At 39.6% G+C, this 16299-nt stretch overlaps 1 protein-coding gene across 2 annotated transcripts in view; it reads right to left on the reverse strand.

Annotated features, from left to right (window-relative positions):
- The window catches only part of HIRA (histone cell cycle regulator), a 65098-nt gene that overhangs the window by 37377 nt on the left and 11422 nt on the right, over positions 1 to 16299 (reverse strand). The window contains exons 11-14 of one of the 2 annotated variants that reach the window (XM_077461646.1): positions 11665 to 11770; positions 11281 to 11496; positions 4206 to 4291; positions 3930 to 4118 (exon numbers count right to left, since the gene is read on the reverse strand). In XM_077461646.1, coding sequence (XP_077317772.1) covers positions 3930 to 4118; positions 4206 to 4291; positions 11281 to 11496; positions 11665 to 11770 — 597 coding nt within the window. The remainder of the gene's footprint in view (positions 1 to 3929; positions 4119 to 4205; positions 4292 to 11280; positions 11497 to 11664; positions 11771 to 16299) is intronic. The other variant, XM_077461647.1, reaches the window with a different exon arrangement.

The raw sequence follows: 16299 nt of genomic DNA on the forward strand, positions 1-16299 counted from the left end.
TGTTTAAGAATAAGCCATTATACTTTTAGTCAAATACACAGGGTTCAATTCCACATTACCTAGTTTAAGGAATTTAAAGGTAATTAAGTGTGGGTATATTATAAAATTATATTAAAGTATATATTTTAGTATATAAATTATATATTTTTTATATATAGTATATATTTTTAGTATATATATTTAGTATATAAAGTATATAGTATAATTATATTATTAAAGTAATAGATCTTAGGAATCGCCACTAGGTCTGGAGTGTATGACACAAATGACAGTTCCTGATATTTTATGTCCTTTTCCTAAGCCGAAGTCAATAGGGTATTCAAGTATTAAAATTCAATTTTTTTTACAACGCCGCCCTCTTTGGCAATGGTGAATAAAAGGAAACTACAAATTTTCCTATAAGGGTTATCCAGGAAATCACACTCATGAGTTGAAAGACATTGCCAACCAAACAATTTAGGGGGATATAGACTGGTTACACAGAGTGAGGAGGCTGAAATAATTTGGAGACGGGAGAATATCTTGAGTTTTGAGACGGAAGAAGAGGAGAAAAACAGTGCAGAGTAGAGCTGCACGATTCTGGCTAAAATGAGAATCACGATTTTTTTGCTTAGAAGATAGATAACGATTCTCTCACGGTTCTCGTGGTGTAACATCATCCTTCACATTAAAACAAAAAAATGGCTAATTTTACTGGTTTTTCTTTTTTTTTTTTTTATTATTGAAGTTTTTCCCCAAAAAATTGCATTTGAAAGATCGCTGGACAAATACAGTGTGACATAAAATATTGCAGCTTTTGCCATTTTATTCCCTAGGGTCTCTGCTAATATATATAATTGTTGATTTTAACTTAAAGAAGTGTCAAAAAGATTTAGGCTTTAAGTGGTTAAACTCCCTGCATTTACACCTTGTTGAAAACTTGGCAGTCTGTCCAGATTATTTATTTATTTACACAGGAGTTATATACCTTTGATCTAAGAAAGAAGCTTAGTTACAATGTTGCAAGTGAAAAAAAACTTGGCAGACTGCCTGGATGTTTTTTCTTTTGACAGCTGAATGAGCAGATAGTTTCTCCACTTGTTTATATTAAAGAATCAATAAAAACATTAATACACCCCCTCTGACCATCTCTCCTGCAACCTCTGATCACGATCACTGAATCGAGATCACAATTTTTTTTAAACAATTGTGCAGCTCTAGTGCAGAGATGTAGTAATGAGGGTCAAAGTCCTTTGGACATCCAGTTGATACTTCTCAAAAAAAAAAAAAAGAGCCTTAAGTATTAATGTTTTTATTTTACCTTTTGAGTAACTGAAATTGTTTAAGCACATGCTTAACTAACCAAATCAATATTGGTACTGCAGTATGAATTCATTTAGCTTTTAAATCAAGGGAGATATAACAAGATGTGTATCTCACAAAACTGACTTCAAACTCTTAGAATTGGATTAGTTATAGCATGTGTTGAACCACAGATTCATTCTAAAATAATTTTAATTTATCCACTTTGCGCCGGGAGGACGTCCTGAGATGGCCTCGACTTTTGGGGGTTATATCTGAACGATGCCTGAGGTTACAGACATCATTCAGATATAAGCATTTTCAGCCGGCGATTCCCTGCACCATAACAACGATCATAGCAGATGTTCCGCCGCTTGATCATTCTTACGGGCGGCGGGAGGGGACGTCCCCCCCCCTCCCGCCGCCCTCCGGTGCTTCTACCGACTCACCGCTTCCATCGGTGAGTCGGTCACAGGATCTGCCTGCCCCTGGATGGTATCAGATTTCCGGCGGACCAGATGGTCCTCGGAGTCTCTATGATTGTTCGGAGGTCAGGCGCGATGTTATGATGTCACGCCCGGCCCCTGCATTCAAAATAACGGCGCCACCTTGGCTGGGAACCCGTGATCGTTTTTTATTTTTTTTTATTTTAGGCTTTTCAGCCTAGATGTGAGATATGGGGGTCTTATTGACCCCATATCTCACTGTAAATACATCCGATCATGCATTATTCCTATTACAAGGGATGTTTACATTCCTTGTAATAGGAATAAAAGTAATCAATTTTTTATTTTTTTTTAGAGTGTCAAACTGAAAAAAAAAAAAAAAAAGTTAAATTAACAATAAAAATAAAAAATTAAAGTGCCCCTGTCCCCGTGTGCTTGCACGCAGAATCGAACGCATGCTAAACCACACGTGAGGTATCGCCGCAAACGTTAGAGCGAGAGCAATAATTCTAGCCCTAGACCTACTGTGTAACGCAAAACATGTAACCAGTAAAAAATTTTAAATCGTCGCCTATGGGGATTTTTAAATACCAAAGTTTGGCGCCATTCCACAAGCGCGTGCAATTTTGAAGCGTGACATGTTGGGTATCTATTTACTCGGCGTATCTTCATCTATAACATTATGCAAAAAAATTGGGCTAACTTTACTTTTTTTTTTTTTAAGCATGAAACCGTTTTTTTGTTTTTCTGAAAAAAAGTGTTCGAAAAATTGCTGTGCAAATATTGTGCGAGATAAAAAGTTGCAACAACCGCCATTGTATTCTCTAGGGTCTTTGCTAAAAAAAACATATATAAAATATTTGGGGGTTCTATGTAATTTTCTAGCAAAAAAATTATGAATTTTACATGTAGGAGAGAAATGTCAGAATTGGCCTGGATGCAAAGTGGTTAAGAAAGGGTCTTGACTAAATTACCAAGTTTTTATATGGTTAACAAAATTGTCCATATATTGAAAAAGATTAAACTTGGAGATCTATTTTTTATTTTGATTTTTTTTGAGAAAAATCATATGTTAAAGTCAACACCTAGTTTGTTTACATAAGTCTATAGAGCCACGGAAAGCTGTCTACTAAGTGTTGAAATATGACGACATGTTGTAACAAGAGCTTGTGGTAAAATTTATTTTCATTCAGATCACCCATATACATTTGCTATTTGAAGCTGTATATCTTTTTGTATATCTCCAATTGTATTGGATATTATTTTACACAGAATTTTTAGTGACTATATATTTTTAGCATATTGTTGTACTCACTCATCTTCAAACTAGCATGGATAAACAAAACACAAATTTGTTGTATTGTGGAAAAATTTGAAAATCTCCTTAACCACTTCCTGCCCCCCGGCCGTGTCCAATCACGGCTGATCACAATGTAAACAGGAAGAGCTGTTGATTGCCTTTTCCTCACTTGTGTCTAACAGACACAAGTATAGGAGAACCGATCAGCTACTCTCCTGACAGGAGGGGTCTGTGCCGATTGTTCATCATGACCATCCAGGACACCCAGGTATGCCACCCTAGACCACCAGGGAAAAGAAAATCAGTGCCCAGGCAGCTGTCAATCAGTGCCCATCCCCAATGCCTGCCAGTGCCATCAGTGCTGCCTATCAGTGCCCAGCAGGGCCTATCAGTACCACCCATAAGTACCCATCAGTGCAGCCTATCAATGCTGCATATCAGTGCCACCTATTGGTGTCGCCTACCAGTGATCTCATTGGTGCCGCCTCATCAGTACCTGTCAAGGAAACTTATTTACAAAAATGTTATAAACAAAATATATATTTTTTTTCTGATTAGGAAAAAAACAAACAAACAAAAAAAAAACAAAAAAAAAAAAACGCAGAGGTGATCAAATGCCACCAAAAGAAAGCTCTATTTGTGGGTACAGTGTAGCATGACCAAGCAATTGTCATTTAAACAGCACCAGCGCTGAGAGCTGAAAATTGGCTTGGGCAGGAAGTGCGGTATTGAGGTAGTTAAACATAGATTTTGCATAACTCCATAAAATGTAATACTGTTTTAATATTTCAGTATAAACATCTGACAAGTAGGAAAGGGGAGGGGGGGAGTTAGTGCCCCATCTTGAAGCGGTTAACATTTGTGCAGTGCCTTTTAGGTGCATGAAAATGTTAATAGCGCACCTCTCTTTGTTGGGAGTTTCTTCTGCAGATTTTGCATTTCCCATAGGCTCCAGGCTTGACTTGGCCCCCTGTGAACTAGTGGTGTTGGAATCCACAGACATGAGCTGCTGGTTGCTCTGAGAGGAGAGCATGGATCCTGCCAGTGACCCTGATATTGGGATACTATTGAAAAATGCTGTAGAAAAGTCTCTGAAAAAGAACATTACAAAAGTACATAAAGTAAACCTCACAGTCAACATGTATATGACATTTACAGCATCGGGAACCAGTACTTACCCAGTGTCCAGCTGGGCAATACACAATGGGGTTATCCTACGACGACCATCTGCTGTCCGCGTTTCCACTTGCTTCTTTAAGAGATTCTAAAACACGCACAAAATGTAGTCAATACAGTAAACCCTAAATTGGATGACATTTACTTTGCTAAAGCACTGTTTCAAAACAACTGTTAATATGTCTGAAGATTTTAATTTATTCAGGTTATGGTAAAAATTAGTAGTCACATTCAACTGGACTTGTTTTCTAATATTAAAAGATATTTCACAGCTTCTCCAAGCCACTTCTGTTCTAGTGAGCATCAGGAAGTTACCCCAGCATCTATATCCAATTATTTGTTATAGCTACACAGTCCAAGGTGATTGGAACAAAAAAGGGTCTGGGCTAACAATGTGGATAGAAGTGCTGGGGTATCTTCCTGACACATAGTGGGACTGAACAAGTGGCTTGGATGAAAGAAATTACAGAGAGAAAAGAGAAAAAAAAGAGAAAAATAATTAGAGAACAAATTCAGCTGAATGCAACTAACTACTATTAGCTACTCCACGCAATTGTCGTTTCTTTTCAAAAACGCCTTTACATCTACACGCAATGTTCCCATCTGGTGGTTCTGACCCTTCAGGAGCAAACCATTTCACATCCTAACTAAGCTCCTCATCTATGCTGATCATGCCTTAAATGCTCTTAAACAAGCAGCCTCCCGGAAATCCCACATTTACAACAAACTTTTACAGCAGCTAAGAAAACCATAGCTAGGACTTGTAAGAACCTGTGTGTTTAACTTAAACTACATCCAGTTTGTAAGAGTATGCAAAAGTATGAACAGAAGACCAGGTAACAGGCTTATAAAACATAAGCCACCAAAGTATGATGTTGAATAGCCCAGAAAGCACCTGGTACGATGGTTTGTTACCAAAAACAGTGGAAATTTGACCTTGCTTGAAAAATGTGCAGAGGGATCCATTGAGAACCCTGGTACAAAAGGGATGCACCAAGCAATGAAAATCAATAGATCACTGAAAGGACTGCCAAGGCCGAAACCTGATCCTTCATTGTACTGAACACCAGTCCATGGTGCACCCCAGCTTGACGAAATGCCAGGATGCTGCCTATGACATACATCTGTCTCATGATGAAGTGCCCTAGCCTCAAGTCACACCAGGCAAAAAAAATTGTCCTGTGGTAACCGGTCACCTTTCTAGCATTAAGTAGGGTAAAAATGACTGAATCAGATACTCCTCTGTCTCTCAAGATCCTATATGCCAACAGCCATGCCGTTAAAGTTCACCCACGGCCAATTCTAGGAGCAATGGACACGCTAAATTGCAGAGCCATAAACTGAAAATGTTTTCCACTGCAAGCTGTAGGTACCATTGTGGAAAATTGTGATGTGCAGATAGGCACCCTTGATATCCAAAAGATGCCATAAAATCTCCTTACCGGAGGGAGGCAACCACTGACTATATAGATTTCTTACAGAACTTCTACACTTGAGTCTCTTGACATCCAGGAGGGAGTGAACATTGCCGTTTGGTTTCAGTTAGGAGGAGGTTCAAGTGAAACCTTTCGCTCTCCAGGACCGGAAACTCTTTAGATAGCAGGTGATTGAGAGCGCCAAAAAAAAAAAAAAAAGAGTCCTTTTTACAGATTCAAAAACCATTTAAGGGCATGAAGCACAGAGAGGCTCCTAAATTCTAGCTTATAGCCCTGAGCCAGTATGTTGCAGACCCAGACATCCACAATGTTCTCCTGCCAAAATGTCCAGGAAGGCCTACAAAAGTTCCCCTACCAGAGACAGTGGAGGTGCCCCTGTACAGAGGACTTGTCTCTAGGTTTATAAAGCATTGAAGTCCAAGTCCTATTTCGGAATTGAGATTGGAACTTGGATCTCGAGGCTAGGAAAGTAATACTTTTTTTTTTTTTTTTTTTTTAGACGGCATGGCAGGCTTTTGTACCACAGGCACCGACTTCTTTTTAAGCGGCAACAGGGTACTCTTGCCCACAATAACCTTTTGGATGTAATCATCCAGGACAGGACAAAACAAACATTCCCATCGAAAATTTAATCATTCAACTTGCTTCTTATAAAGCAACTCTGCTGACCAACACTTCAGCCATAAGATTCAGGGCATGTGCACAAACAGAATACAAAGGTGACAGCTGTCCAATGGAGTCTGTTAAGGCATCCACCTAGAAACTAAGAGCTTAAGGCAAAACCTCCAGGCATCTGCCCGACTCAGTATCCCTGTGATAAGGTACTCTGTTTCTCAACATTGGATGAGCCCAAACCGTGAGGCTTTGACACACTTCTACAGCTGAAATCACCGTTGCAAGGCTGCCCCCACAAGAGCAAGACAGGCTTCAAATAAGGGCTCCAGACAATTTTTCGAAGCATCCTTAAAACACCAGGAACTCATCAGCTGGAACTGTGAGGGTCTCCAGGCATCGGAAACAGTCAGATCCACCATTGGCATATTCCATTTCTTTTTCAGGGGGGCACTTCAAATTTATACATGTACAAGTATTTTTTCTCTATATGTTACAAAAATAAATAAAAAAGGGGGAGAATACCTGCTCTAAACCTTAAATATGTGCATTAAAAAAATAAAAACATGAAACAAAAAAAAAAAAAAATTAATACAAAAAAAAAATGCAACAATGAAGGAAAAAGGGTGTAGCATCAAAACAAGACCAGAAAATCTGGTTTATAAGATGTGTAAAAAAAAAAGTGTGTAATGCGCAACCCAAAATGAATATAATCAATGAATAAAGGTGTATCAACCATGACATTTCTAGGGGTTAAACACTAAATATCAAGCAGTGAAAAATGTCCTATATAATATAGTGCAAAGACTGCTGTGAAAAAATGTGAATGTCAGCCACACACTGCCAAACAGTGCAATAATGTGGCAATTTAACTGCGTTGATTTAAAAATATTAGTGATATCTGCAAAAGGAGTTCTACTATAATAGGCCACAACATGCTTTAAGCGTTATATCCAAATAACTTCATGAGGCATCAGAAAGACATTTGGAGGAGACAAACTCCTCCACACTGTTACGATACTGGTCTCTGGATCCTCCAAAGGAAACACACACTCCAAGCACGGGTATATCATAAGATAGAAGAGAGAGGCTTCATGGTGCAGTACTTATTTTAAAAGTGGTTTATTTCTTAATAGCACTGACATCCAAACACAAGCGTATACAAAAGCACTTCAAATACAGCCATGGCACAAGCCAGCCAGATGGTGCGTGATTTCGTCACGTTCTAAAGCTCCACCCAAAGCGTTTCCCCGTAGAAGGCATCAACTGGGAAAGGAGGCTTCTTTCCCAGTTGATGCCTTCTATGGGGAAACGTGTACTAGAAGCCTCTCTCTTCTATCTTAGGATATACCCGTGCTTGGAGTGTTTTTCCTTTGGGGGATCCAGAGACCAGTATCATAACAGTGTGGAGGAGTTCATCTGTCACCGCTGATTGTTTCATCTGCTGACGATCCCATGCCTTGTGTGCCCATATGATCTCTATAACTGGAGATCCACCTGATCTGGTAAGCAACGCAGTTTGCTTTTGAATATTGATGAACAGAACACCATCTCCTCCAAATGTCTTTCTGATGCCTCATGAAGTTATTTGGATATAACACTTATAGCATGTGGACTTATGAGAACTCCTTTTGCAGATATCGCTAATATTAGTTTTTAAAACAGTTAAATTGCCACATTATTACACTGTTTTTGGCAGTTTGCGGCAAACGTTCACATATTTTCACAGTAGTCTTTGGACTATATTATATAGGAAATGTTTCACTGCTTCATATTTTGCGTTTAACCCTAAACCCTACTAAAATTTGCAGCTTGCTATTGGGGCACTATGAAGCCAAGAGGAGGAGCCCAGAAAAAGAGAATCAGGCTGCTCGCACAGCCACTGCAAGGGGCAGGTAAATATAAAATGTTTGTAAAAAAAAAAAAAAAAATTATATTATATTATATATTATAATATAATATAATATAATATATATATATATAAAACTTTAAAGACCCTGTGCAGGGAAGATCAGCATCTGAACCCAGAGAAGGTGGAAGCTGATAGACTGGAGGTAATAGAAGGCATAATTACATTTAAAGTAGACTTTTACCAACATTGTGCATTATATTTAAAATGATCATGTCTATGGAAAAAAAAAAAAAAAAAAAAAAAAAAAAAACTCAGCTTTTAGTACTGCTTTAAAATATAAGATTTATATATCACCCTTCATGTCTGACCCCTAGTTAAAATGCCCATATATCCTACTTCTGGGTGTATATTTTATATTTTTTATTAGTTTCACAGTATAAAATTAACCCTTTATACTTACAGTTTATTTTACATGGTTTCCTATGGGACACATTTTCATATTATCCGATTAATTGAAACAATAAATCGGTCAACTAATCGATTATGAAAATAATCGTTAGTTGCAGCCCTAATTGTAGTTGAAGGTTATTAAAATTACCTTTCCTTTTCAATCTGCAGCTCTGTAAAATGAATTGCAACATGGCTACCTGGAGGTGTTCTGTACACAGAACACCTCCCAGAAACAATTTCCGGCTTGTGTGAAATATTCATTCCAGACCCAAAAAGGTATTGCCAAAACCCGACAATTCATTATAGCCGCGAGTAGTTTTAAATTCATTTTTTCCCTTTAGAAATGTAATTTTGTGCAGGGACTGCTCTAAACACGGGAAAAATGCGCCACTTTACAGGCATACTATAGACACCCCCCAGGTACAAAATTTAAAGGAATATTTCGCTTTTATTGTTTCACTTTAAGCATTATTACAATCACTGCTCCTGAAAAAAAGGCCATTTTGTAAAACTTTTTTTTGCATTGATACATGTCCCCTGGGGCAGGACCCAGGTCCCCAAACACTTTTTAGGACAACACCAAGCATATAAGCCTTGAAAAATGAGCACTTTTGATTTCTCCCATAGACTTAACCACTTTACGCCCGGCGCACGCCGATGTACGTCCATTTTTTGAAGAGGGATATCTCTGTAACGGCACCAGCTGCTGCCACAACCGAGATATACATCTCTTCAGGCGCAGGTCGTGTGTGCGATAATGGTGGTCTCTGCGGCGGGTTCGCCGCGAGATCACCACTATCAGCGGCAGGAGAGGTGCCACCCCCCCTCCCGTCGCTCTCCCATGCCCTCCGCTACTTCCCGGAGCCGTCGGTAGCGGCGGAGGCGATCGGGTCCTTTCCTGTGCTGGGTATAGAGACGAGTGAGGCTAAGATGGCCCCACTCGTCTCTATACCATAGGAGGGCGGAAGCAACGTCAAAACGTCACTTCTGCCCATACCTCTTAAAAAGGTATATTTTTTCAAATTACTTTTTTTTTTTTTTTATTGTATTTAAGTTCAAATATGAGATCTGAGGACTTTTCGACCCCAGATCTCATATTTAAGAGGATCTGTCATGCTTTTTTCTATTACAAGGGATGTTTACATTCCTTGTAATAGCAATAAAAGTGATCCTTTTAAAAAAAAAAAAAAAAAAAAAATAAACTGTAAAAATAAAATCAATTAAAATGAATAAGAAAAAATAAATAAAAAAAAAGTTTTTTAAAAACACCCCGTTCCGACGAGCTCACGCGCAGAAGTGAGCGCATACGTGAGTAGCGCCCGCATATTAAAATGGCAGTCAAACCACACATGTGAGGTATCGCCGCAATTGGTAGAGCAACAGCAATAATTCTAGCCCTAGACCTCCTCTGTAACGCAAAACATGCAACCTGTAGAATTTTTTAAATGTCGCTTATGGAGATTTTTGAGGCTAAAAGTTTGACGCCATTCCACGAGCGGGCGCAATTTTGAAGCGTGACATGTTGGGTATCAATTTACTTGGCGTAACATTATCTTTCACAATATAAAAAAAAATTGGGCTAATTTTACTGTTGTCTTTTTTTTTTAATTCAAAATTTTTTTTTTTCCGAAAAAAGTGCACTTGTAAGACCGCTGCGTAAATACGCTGTGAAAGAAGAGTATTGCAATGACCGCCATTTTATTCTCTAGGGTGTTAGAAAAAAAAAACAATATAAAATGTTTGGGGGTTCTAAGTAATTTTCTAGCAAAAAAAAACTGTTTTAAACATGTAAACACCGAGTCTGAAAAAGAGGCCTGGTCCTTAAGTGGTTAAAGGGTGTTCCGCGGCTTTCGAATTTGCCGCTAACACCCCAAATTGTTTGCTATTCAGCGAGCACCCAATGTTAGAGTCGAACTTGCGCTCGACTCAAACATCTGGCTCATCCCCAACACTGAGTACCAGTATGTTAGGGCTACCAGCATGGCATTTGCCAGTCTGCACTGCAGGGCCCCCCAGGCGGTTCAAAAATTACCCATCATCGTGAGCTGTCGCCACAAGGGCCTTCAGGGATGATTCCAGAGTTGGGGGGATCACCCCTCTGGAACTGTATAGCACCCTATCAGTCCACAAGATAGGAGTGCTCAGGGTCCAATTACACAGAGTCCAGTGCCAAATGGCAATACTGTAGTTCGTACCCGCACTGTCTGGTATGGGGTCTGGGTATTGTTGCTCTTAGCAGAAGCCGCAGTAATACATTTTGATAAGCCAGTCTCCTATTGCTGATGCAAATCTTGCGAAAAAGACAGCCAAATAGAAAAAGGATGTCCAATTACCTGGAGATGGCAGCATAACCCTATCATAATGGATGTGAAGGATACCTGTTTCCTGGGATGTACGATATCAAGGAACATTTAATAACATTCTGGTGGTCAAGGTGTAGCAGCGGGCAATGGGCTTTCAGGTAAAAGTGTTCCAGGTGACTCTAGACACCAAAACACTTTTATGGAGCTCTAAATGTATTTCATGTTTAGACGACTTTAATATAAGAAACTTGCAATAAATCTGGAAAAAACACAAAACAAAAACCCCACTTTAGAACAAAACTAGAGCTTCCCTTTAAAGCTGGTACAGCTGTAGCAAACACTAATATTGCACAAGATGTACAGTTTGAATGAATAAATGTATATAAAACTGCAGACGTGTTGTTGTTTTATTACAATACAGTACCTTCCTGATGTCTTCCAGGCTCTCTCCATTTACCATGCTGGCTACTTTTGGAGCCTGGGTCTCCCTGTGTGCAGCTGCACCATGTTCTCCATCCTGTGGCGTTTGCTGCTTCTGCTGAAACTTCAGCATTTCAGGGTTCTCTATGATGGTGTTAGGAACCTGGGAACCCGTTGTGATGGCAAGACTTTTTCCATAAGTGCTTTGGTGGATGTTATTCTGTAATGGAATACGTAAAAAGGATTGCTTGATATAAATAAAATAAAACCATGACTTGATACAAATATACAAAGAAAAGGTAAACGCTGTGAGTAAAAGAATCTTCCCAGAAGGAGAGGGGGAAAGTAATAAAATAAACAAATACAAGAATATTGAAGGTTTTATTACCTTCTCCTCTTCGCTCAGTGGATCACCCAGCTCATCTTGTGAAAAATCCAAGTAAGCGACTGATCCATCCATTGAACAGACTAGTATGCCTAGCCCATTTAACGTCCTGTAAATAACCCGGGGAACAAACCGTTATGAAATACTAAAATAATTAAGTGGTTGGAAAGCAGAACATGAGGATGGAAGGATAAAAGCATCTGTCACTTGTCCAGAATTTAAATTCATGAATGAAACCCTTGGGGTAGCAGTGACTGGAAGAACAAATAATTTTATTCTTACACATAGAGTATGATAAAACATAATCATAACACTTAAACAGAGCATGTGGATAACATACAATATACAGTGAGAAAAAAAAGTATTTGATCCCCTGCTGATTTTGTCAGTTTGCCCACTAACAAAGAAATGATCAGTCTATAAATATTAATGGTAGGTTTATTTTAACAGTGAGAGACAGAACAAAAAAAATATCCAGAAAACTTATTTCAAAAAAGTTATAAATTGATTTGCATTTTAATGAGTGAAATAAGTATTTGATCCCCTATCAGCAAGAATTCTGTCTCCCAGGTGTCTTCTATACAGGTAACGAGCTGGGATTAGGGGCACTCTCTTAACCAGTTGCCGAGCGAGCCCGAGCTGAATGATGGCTATAGCGCGGTCGGATAACTCTGGGAGGCCGTCATATAATGTCCTCCCAAAATCGCGTGCACCTGGGAATCACCGTGACCGTCGTGTCTCCCAGAGATCTCACGGATCGGGGTAAAGGCCAAAATGACAACGACCCTTTACCACGTGATCATGCCATCCAATGACGCCGTGATCACTCGCAAACAAACCGGAGCTTGTCCGATTCGGCTCCTAACCTCACTCCCATTGGTACAATGTGTGAGGAGAAGGGGAGAGCTGGGTGCAGCTGCTTATTTGTGCCCAGCCATGGCTCATCCATCCATCCGTGCCACATCAGTGATCGTCCGCACCACATCAGTGCCACTACAGTGCCTCACAAAAGTTTAATAGGTAGTCAAATTAGATTTGAAATGTATGCCCTTAGAACACCCGACGGTGCTCCCTCATGTGGTATCGCCATACTCAAGAGGAGTAGCAAAATATATTTTGGGGTGCAATTTTTTTTTTATATACATGCCAAGTGTTAGAAATATCTTATAAAAAAAAAAAAAAAGGGACAATTTTTTTCCCTTTTAAAAACACAAAGATTTCATTTTCTTTCCACATTTCCCAAAAACTTTTGGAAATAAATGACATGTTCAAAAGACTCATTATGCCTCATAGATACATTGGGGTGTATACTTTCCGAAATGGGGTCATTTTTTGGGCGTTCTAACTGTCCTGGTGCTCCAGGACCTTCAAAAGTGTAAGAGGTAGTCTAGAAATTACGTGTGTAATTAATGCTCCTAGAACGCCTCTGTGGCCAGGCTGTATTAAAGTCCCACACATGTGGCATCGCCATAATCGGGAGGAGTAGCAGAATGTGTTTTGGGGTGCAATTTGTGTTATGCATATGCTGTGTGAGAGAAATAACGTGTTAATTTGTCAATTATGTGGGAAAAAATTTAAATATATAATATATATATATATATATATATATATATATATATATATATATATATATATATATATATATATATTACAACTTCAATAAACTCATCATGCCTCCCCTTCTAAATCCCTTGGAGTGTCTGCTTTCGAAAAAAGGAGGGTCGTATTTGGGGGGGTTGTGGTATTTGAACTGTCCTGGCTTGTTAGGGTCTCCAGTAATGATAGGCCCTCTGTAAATCAGGGGGGAAAAGGGAGAAAATGGTTTTATAATGTTATGCCTTTCATTTCTTTTTATTTATTTTTTATTGAATTGGTTGCGTTACAAGGCGATCGTCTACAATCACTTTAAGTGGAACTTGAGTCCGGAGGAAACAAGCAGTGAGCAGGCAGGCTTTTACAATAAAAGACATGCTTGACCTCTTCTGCAATAGAATGCCCCTACGTGCGTGCTATCTTCTATTCTCTCTCCAGTTACCATGCTGGCTACTTTTGTGGCACTGCCCAGTCTCTGTTCCACGGGGTGACGGGCTCCTGCACATGCCCTTAAAAGAAAGGATGTTGGCATCAGCGAAAGACTGCTGGAAAGTGGAGTATTTATCCCTTATGATCCGCTTTAACAATACTTTATTTCGTAAACGTTAAGCAATCTGGAACACACAAACAAACCCAGCAGAACTCTCACACGTTTCAGCTGAAGCCTTAAGACCAAGGCTTTGGCAAAAATGTGTTCGCATTCTGCTGGATTTGTTTGGATGTTCCAGATCCCTTATCTTTTACTAAACGTTATTGTTAAGGATTGTTATTGGACTCCAGCTCTGTCTTGAAATGTGTGCAGAAACTTGAGCTGTTAAGTACAACATCCCTGTTGTGTATACTTTTTACACTTGAATCTTGGTTCACACTGAAGCGGTACTAATCTGATGAGATTTCTGTTGTGACAAGTGCAATTCTAATGCGATTTCTGAGGGGATTTGGCAAAGAATTTGCACCAAATCCACACTAAAACTCACGCAGGACCCTTTTTTTTTTTAAATGGATCACAATCACACCGCATAGATATGAATGGCTTTCATAGCAAGCAATGTTTTTTCAGATGACATGCAAATCTATGCCTTTCGGTTTGGATCTAGTCCACCTAGAATTCACATCAGTGTGAACTGGGACTTAAAGTACACCTCTCATGCCAAAAAAGGCTGCCAGCAGCCATTGTTGGCTTCTGAGAATGCTAGCTACCTGGCTTCTGGGTATCTTTGAGTCACAGGCCCAAATCAAACATGCTGTAAAAAGGGTTAGTAATCCCACACCCTATCAATTAATGACCTATTAAGTAGAAATGACGGTAATCAGCCCCTCCTGCGCATTTCAGTTGGAGGAGGAGGGAGGAGGATGTCAGATGACAAGATACGTAGGACATGTCATTACCATGCACACCAAGTTCACAGCCAGGGGTGACTTGGTAATACTATTTTGCTGTTATACTTGGGTCAGTGGAGACACACAGAAATGCAAGTACATTACTTGTTTTTAAAGAACAAATACATCTTAGACGTTTTTACATTATGGAAGCTTACTTTCTTGTTTCCTCCATTATCCGAGCAGTTAAAATATATAAGGAGTATCATCGGGAGGTGTCTTTTTAAATGGAAAGTTTTAAGCTGCAGGTTTCCTACTGTGATTGCTATGTGTTTTGGCTGGTTTATAATCTTACCAGCATCAAGCTCGGAGTTAATTTAGGACTTCTGGTGGTGGACAGCACTGTGTTTTGGCACTAACCGGAAGAATTTTGGGAAGAAGTCACTCAGAATATTTTTTGCATTTTTCTGTCATTGCACGATTTAGGTCTTTTAACCACTTGCTGCCCGCCCTATAACAAAAGCAGGGCGGCATAGTGGTTTCAAAATCCTGACCGGACGTCATATGACGTGATCAGGATTTCGAGCCGCTGCGCACCCCCGGGGGCACGCATCGCGGCGATCGTTGTTGCGGGGTGTCAGTCTGAGACTGAGACTCTTTACCACGTGATCAGCCGTGTCCAATCACGGCTGATCACAGTGTAAATAGGAAGAGCCGGTGATCGGCTTTTCCTCACTCGCGTCTGTCAGATGCGAGTAGAGGAGAGCCGATCGGCTGCTCCTCTGACAGGGGGGGGGGGGGTCTCTGCTGATCGAATATCAGCACAGCCCCCACGAGGATGCCTAAACTGGACCACCAGGGACACCACCAAACCACCAGGGATGCCCAACAGCAGGTATGCCACCCTAGACCACCAGGGATGCCAGTCAGTGCCCACAATGGATGCCAATCAGTGCCCACAATGGGCATCACTGATTGGCATGCATTATTGTTTGGCACTGATTGGCACCCATTAGTACAGTATAAAACAATACAATGCCGTCTATCAGTGCCCATCCGTGCCGCCTATCAGTGCCCATCAATGCCACCTCAGTGCTACTTCATTGGTGCCACCTCATCAGTGCCCATGAGTGCCGCCCCAGTGAAGGAGAAAACTTACTTATTTACAAAGTTTTGAAACTGAAACAAAAACAAATAAAAAAAAAAAAAACTTTTTTTTTCCAAAAATTTTCTGTATTTTTTTTTATTTGTTTAGCAAAAAATAAAAACCGTAGAGGTGATCAAATACCACCAAAAGAAAGCTCTATTTGTGGGGAAAAAAAATGATAAAAATGTCATTTGGGTACAGTGTAGGATGACCGCGCAATTGTCAAAGTGCGACAGCGCTGAAAGCTGAAAATTGGTCTGGGCAGGAAGGTGTTTAAGTGTCCAGTATTGAAGTGGTTAAGGATCTGGTTATATGACCTTTTTTGCATGAAGTCTTTTTACATTGCACATTTTGCACAATGATTTGTATTTTTTGATAATTCCACTTTATGACGCATATTTATGTATAAGTGTTTAGATTGTATGCATTTTTTTTTTCTTTTTGTGAATCGTATGAACTGAATTTGTGAATATATTGTATTTTACACTTATAGATAGTGAACACAAGTTTACAGATTATGAATAGTCCATTATAAAAAGATAGTGCTGTCCACTTTTGGATACCAAAAAAAAAAAAAA

Source organism: Lithobates pipiens, unplaced genomic scaffold (genome assembly GCF_037356315.1).
Source record: "Lithobates pipiens isolate NorthernLeopardFrog02 unplaced genomic scaffold, aLitPip1_a1.2 Scaffold_3, whole genome shotgun sequence".
NCBI classification, from domain to species: Eukaryota; Metazoa; Chordata; class Amphibia; order Anura; family Ranidae; genus Lithobates; species Lithobates pipiens.